General features: G+C 47.3%; 1 protein-coding gene across 1 annotated transcript; it reads right to left on the bottom strand.

The window, feature by feature from the left end:
* Positions 1-2,663: 2,663 nt before the first annotated feature.
* LOC149429855 (C-reactive protein-like) lies at positions 2,664-5,702 on the bottom strand. The gene is made up of 2 exons (XM_089666395.1): positions 5,513-5,702; positions 2,664-3,412 (listed from the first exon to the last, which is right to left on the bottom strand). The coding sequence occupies exons 1-2, from the start codon at positions 5,700-5,702 to the stop codon at positions 2,760-2,762; spliced, it is 843 nt and encodes a 280-aa protein (XP_089522521.1). The 3' UTR covers positions 2,664-2,759.
* Between the last annotated feature and the right edge of the window lie 548 nt (positions 5,703-6,250).

Below are 6,250 nucleotides of genomic sequence, written 5' to 3'. Positions count from 1 at the left end.
CTTTTTTGTTTATAGCGCAAAAATAAAAAACAGAGGTGATCAGATACCACCAAAGGAAAGGGGAAGAAAGGACATAAATTTCATTTGGGTGCAGCGTTGCATGACCGCGCAATTGTCAGTTACAATAATACAGCGACGTATCGTATAAAATGGCCTGGTCAGGAAGGGGGGGGGGGATCTTCTGGAGGGGGAGGGGTTAATTAGTGGGGTATTACCATTGTCTGAGCTCACCAGCAGTGTGGATTGTGTTGGATTGATGTGCTGCTGTGGTGTTGTTTGTCCACAAGATGGCGTCTGTTGAGGAACTGAGCATGTGCGGGGGGGGGGGGGGGGCATTTTGATGACCAATACCTCTATATATAGAGGTGAAGCAAAGGATAGGTACCATTTTCCCACCATGTGAAGCTGAGGACAACTTCCAGCCACTATGTGACCTATTGTGATTATTTACCCCCCTGATGAAGCTGTTTTTTGGAGTGAAACATGTAGAGTCTCTTTTTTTCTCTTCTTTGGGTCTTTCTTTGGGAGCACTTTTTGAATGCACACGGTATTTGCTCCTCCCCCCTCTTCCCTTGTTTTTTGGAGTGGTCTGTAGTGCACTTTATAGGGCATTATTTGCATTCCTGAAGATAGTGAGGTATGTTTGTCTGGATATGGTGATGTATGGGGCTTGTCCATGAGAGGTGACATTGAGGCCCGTGGATGAGTGAACCCGTATTACATATCTGTAACAAGACAGATTATAGTGTCCAGTTAGTTGTGTCCGTGGGGTGACTTTATCTCCTTCATAGAGATGATATATTCCATCTGATAGGCTTCTGATCAAACTACAATGTCTTCTTTATGCCGTCACTTCATCTAAAACGGTACGGGATCTGATCTGCTCTGCTGTTGTCAACCATTTGGGTGTCGGGTAAATATCCAGTCATACTGTTGTGCGCAGGACATTCCACTCCAATAGGCACCAATTACAGCTTGGCATACATTATATATCTCTGAATACAGGTTATATTTTAGATTCATCGATTGGCCAGTTGGTGTGTAGGGACACGCCCCCTCATTTGTTATTTCCCAAAGATGATGATTTACAATTAGGACTTAGCTCAATAGTGGACCAGTCAAGATGGTCAAAGATCTTCAACCTCAAACATGCTAATGAGGGAGTTCATGTACACAGCTGGAATGGAGGTGAGCGGAGTCCCGCTTTAAAATATGTTCCTGTTCTTGGTAGACTGTGACTATAAAAACTCCCAGTGCTGACCACTCCCCTGGCTGTCATGGTCATCCTCTGTCATAAAGCTGAACTCCAGGGATGGATTTCCTTGCATATTACATTGGTCCAGCTTGGATCATATGCTGTGCCTGTGGAAGTAGAGAATCAGTGTAGTAGTTGCTGATGTTACAGTGATCCTGCTGTCTTATGGGTCCATTCACAGATTGCCTTGTATTTTCCTCAATAAATGCAAGCTGTTCTCTGATTGGGCAAGGCATGGAGGCAGGCGGGTGACATCACAATCACCACTCCAATTCATTGAATACTGCCCATGCCATGAAGGAGGCCCCATGTGGTTGATATGCAGCAGGGTAACCACTCGGCAGGGGCCCCGGAAGGCATGGGAGAATGCTATATTAGAGGCGGTTACTACAGAGATTCTGCTCCCATAAGGATCCCACAGGTGTGACGCATGTACTGTATACTTTCATTGCTCCAAGCTGGACCAATATAACTGCAATAGAACCCATACCTGGACTTCAACTCTACACACTTTTGGAGTTACCATGTTGGAGAAGACATGCAGATCAGGTCACATGTTGTGTGTTTGCCCCGGCCAGTGACCCCAAGAGTTTTCATAGAGATGAGTGAGCTGGTTCATTCCCAGCGGACATCAGCCAACCGACCAAACCTCACCTCACCTGGATGAGCGACCTGATAGCCCAAAACACCGGCACTGGCAGAATGACAAGAGGGCTACTCCATGGAGAAAACTCAGAGAAACACCCCACCTCCTGTGATGTCATCACCACCCCGCCCCCGTGTGACATCACTACCCTAGTAAGGAACTAGTATACCTTATGCGATCAGCAGGTAGTAAGGAAGCCCGCTACTTCCTTTATATGGTCAATGATGTAAAAGGGGTCAGTTCATATTGGATCCATAATAAGTTCTTCATTGGATCAGCAATGGCGGCCTGCTTATCATGGCTATGTGTTAGGATGGGGGATTCCATGGAGGAGAAGGGTCCATATGTGAATATTGCACCTTAGATTCAGGTTATGATGCCACCTAAGTATACAAAGCTTGGAATAACTGTTGTCAGTGATCTATATTTGCCTGCTAATATCTTTAGTGAAGAAACCGAAGCCACAAAACCCACGCCAAGTCCCTGAATCCACCACCAATTCACGTGTAGGTGAAGGCAAGACATCTTTTTAGCATTGGATGGAGTGTGGAAGGGTTAGAACCCTCTACCAAGTTTTCATTGCTGTTCATGTCTCTGCTGGGGAGATTCATTCTTTTTGTAGGTCCTGGTGACCATTGTTTCAGAACTTTAGAGAGCAAAATGTGGGTGAAAATTTGGTGACAGAAGTTCTGGTGACTTTGTGGAGATTTCTTCTGATTTCCCATTGCTTCTCCAAGACAGAAAGTGAAGGGAAAGCTCCCCAGCAGGACGCAGACAGAATAAATAACCTGATGTTGATTTGAAACCTTCCCTACTCTATCCAAAACCAAAAAAGAAAGTTTTGCCTATATGTACACTTTAATAACACGGTGTACACACTGAGCTGATGGACCCCCCAGACTTGCATTGAAGTTTGGGTTCAAGAAGAACTACTCCTTTCATTTCATAGACTAGAGACTTCCAACTAATGACATTTCCATAGCGGTCACCAGAGATGACTTTCTGGATTTCTCTTGGAGTCAGGACAACATCCCACATGTGAACATCACCTATTTCTCCAACCAATGACAGAGAAGAAGCAAAACTTCCCCCATAATTATTATAACTATGAGTCTGTCCCAGAACAATGCTGGCTTCACCATCGATAGAAAACCCCTTCGCTAAGACTTTTCTGGGGTAGAGCTTTCCATTGAGCCAAAGTTGTACCACTCCAGTGTCGGAGTCCCAGGTCACACAGATGTGCCTCCAGTTCAAGGGATCTGAGTCTGTCCTAATACTGAGTTGTTGTCCGTTTACAGCTACAGAATAGTAGTCTGCAGAGCCTGAGGAGAACAGAAAAGCATCTCTAATTGTTGGAGTAGCGAGAGAGAAGAGACTATAGGGACGAGAAAGATCACTGTAGAAATGTGGACAGACGCTGACTTTCTGCAATGGCTTTGTAATTGTAGGTTTCAGAATGACATGATCTGTGTTGGGGTTGTTGGGGAAGATGAACACTTTACCCTCCAAGTCTGGAAAACAAAGACAAATATAAAACACATTACTGTTACAAATCAATGGGTATACTTTAGGGTATCCAAAGCATGAACCTGTTTGTGTCCATCATGGATGGAGTGTGGATGGTTGAAGCCTCATGTCAGGATCTCTCTTCCTCTTCTACGGTCTGGAGATTTCTCTCAGCCTTCTGTTCCGGTCAGTGTAGGTGTGTGAGGTGGTGCTGGACCTCGCTGATGGGTGAATGGTTTACATTCCGAGCTGTATATGTGGATATTGTACAGATGGCTCTCTGTGTATAACCCAACTCTTGGAGGCCACAGGGGAGGTTGGTCCTTCAAAGTTGTATTGGTGAATGCGGAGTGCCGTCATGTGTGTACTCAACCCTGCTTGATGTCTCCACTATTGATGGCCAAGTCCCAAGGGAAGCATGCCTACCTTACAGGACCAAATACAATATACTGCCTACGATGCCCATGTAGATTGTATGACATTGGACAGTTTGGATGATAAATAGTAGAGAAGAGAAATATTTCAGGTCGGGTTAATATGGAGATTCCAGAACCTCGGTTATTGGAACATGTGTGAGGAGCTCATGAAGGTGAGATTTACCTGCTAGAAGCAATGGGACCTAAGACTACTTTCACACTGATCCGCCTCAAAATCACAGCAAAACACCGCGCTCTCTGAGCATTTTTTTAATGACACGTGCACAGAGGTGTTTCTGAGGCATTTTTGAGGCGTTTTCCATTGATTTCAATGGGGAGAGGCATTTTTGGGGCAAAAACAAAACATGCTCCAAAGATGCTGTAAGCAGGAGTTTTTACAACACAATGGAAGCGCAATGCCCCAGTGTGAACACACACATAGACACACATTGACATACAGAGGGAAGCATTTTTCTTGAGCTTTTCAGGTGTTTTTTTTAACACAAAAGTTCTTCATAAACTCGTCAGTGTGAAAGTATCCTAACAGTGAAGTTTAATCAGCTTATATTGTTCCTTCCCTGGGCCCCCCCACCTCCCACCCCCATCAATGTACTAATGACCCTTTAATTAAAACCTGTCTGTTCTCATTAATTACCACATGTAGGACTAAGTGACACCATCACTGGGTCTCTGTGCTACTCTCTGCAGTGCATGCAGAGTATGGCTGATGGGTGGGGCTGGCAGGGTGCTGTACATAGCTTCCTGAAAACATCACTGTCACGATATGGGTCTCTGCCAGTCCCAGGTATTAATTCCTTGTTCCTAATCCCTCCTGGCCATAGGAAGAGCTTCCTCCAATTAGTATTCACTCCTGTGTGCCAAAGACCCCTAGCTGTAATTAACTCGCCCCTCCACAAAAGGTCCCAAATTTAGGAAGAGCTTCCTCCAATTAGTATTCACTCCTGTGTGCCAAAGGCCCCTAGCTGTAATTACCTCGCCCTCCACAAAAGGTCCCAAATTTAGGAAGAGCTTCCTCCAATTAGTATTCACTCCTGTGTGCCAAAGGCCCCTAGCTGTAATTAACTCGCCCCTCCATAAAAGGTCCCAAATTTAATTAGTGTATACATCCCTAATTAGTGCCTTACTTTTGTATTAATGTATTTCCCCCACTAATTATCCTGCCCAACCAGTCCTTTCTGTGTACAGTTACAAACTAAATTACTGTAGTTCCATTCTCTTCATTGTCACCTGCTAATGACCCCCCTCCACCTATCTTCCTGCTCAGGGGGTTTAAGAGGTCAGTGCTGGTCTCTTGTGTTGTGCCATTCTGCTGGGCAATGACTGTGGGGTCCAGCTGGACTCTAGTGGCCCCCCCGGCTCTGCCTGAGCCCCATTGGAGGAAGGGGGATCCCAGAAGCTACATCAGCCCTGCCTGGAACGCTGTCAGCTCTGCCTGAGACTATGGCATCAGCCCTGCGTGAGTGTAAGCTCCCCTTGTGCTATCTGACTGCTTATGAACTGCCTCTTGGATTACAAATTGCTGTGAAGCCTTTAACTTTGCCCCCCGGGGCTGGATTACAAGTATTTTGGACTCTCTCTCCCTGCACTGCTCCCCATTGAGTGACTGTTGTCTGTTTTCATAAATCTTTAAGTGTTTGCCGTCTGCCTTGTGTGTTCTGTCCCACTTACCCTCCGTCACACTGCTGGCAGCGGTGGGATCAGGACACTGAGGAGATGGCAGACAGCGAAAGCCAGCCGATGCGGGAACATGCCCGGCCCAGCGAATACAGGAAGTGGACTGTGGCCTATCTGCAGGAGAGGGCCGAGCAACTGTCCCTTTCCTGGAGGGGCCTAGACAAAGAGGATCTGATTGAGCCATTGAGGAAGCTGATCCCCAGGACGCCCCAGCAAGGGAGGAGAGCAGGACAACCCAAGCCTCCCCAGCACACCATGCCCCAGGGCCCAAAAGCCCCTGGCTGACTCGGGTGGAGGAAGAGATGGCCCTCCTGGGGTCAGACGCCACGGCAGAGGACAAGCGAGAGGCTATCCGGAGGGCGCATGAAAGAAAGAGTCAAGAAAGTCACCATGAACTAAGCTGCCCTTCCAGCCCCAGGGCCGCGGGTTACCCCCCTCCCAGCTGCAAAGACTTTAAACCCTTCAACGAAGCCACCGGGGATGTGGAGGGGTTCTTTCAGGACTTTGAGCAGCAGTGCCAGCTCATGGAGGTGCCAAGCACGGATTGGATACGGCGCCTCGTGGGTCTGCTAGAAGGGGGTGCAGCTGCGGCCTACTGCACTCTGGATTATGTGGATGGCCGGGATTACACCCGGGTCAAACAGACTGTGTTGGAGTATTATGCAGTGACCCCAGAAGTGCACCGGGCGCGCTTCCGTGACCTTCCCTGCCATGCGGAGCCGTCCTATCGGA

The sequence above is a fragment of the Staurois parvus genome, unplaced genomic scaffold (genome assembly GCF_062004578.1).
Source record: "Staurois parvus isolate SC_StPar_1 unplaced genomic scaffold, SC_StPar_1.0 ptg002687l, whole genome shotgun sequence".
Taxonomy (NCBI): domain Eukaryota; kingdom Metazoa; phylum Chordata; class Amphibia; order Anura; family Ranidae; genus Staurois; species Staurois parvus.
The sequence above is the reverse complement of the archived record's forward strand: the minus strand, read 5'-3'. Positions and strand labels throughout refer to the sequence as shown.

What these genes read in the sequence shown, in the direction of transcription:
- LOC149429855 (XM_089666395.1), bottom strand. Translation starts at nt 5,702, where the DNA reads ATGGCTCAATCAGATCCTCTTTGTCTAGGCCCCTCCAGGAAAGGGACA. An exon ending in TGCCAGCAGTGTGACGGAGG is followed by an intron (nt 3,413 to 5,512) that starts GTAAGTGGGACA and finishes TTTGTTTTCCAG; the next exon opens with ACTTGGAGGGTAAAGTGTTC.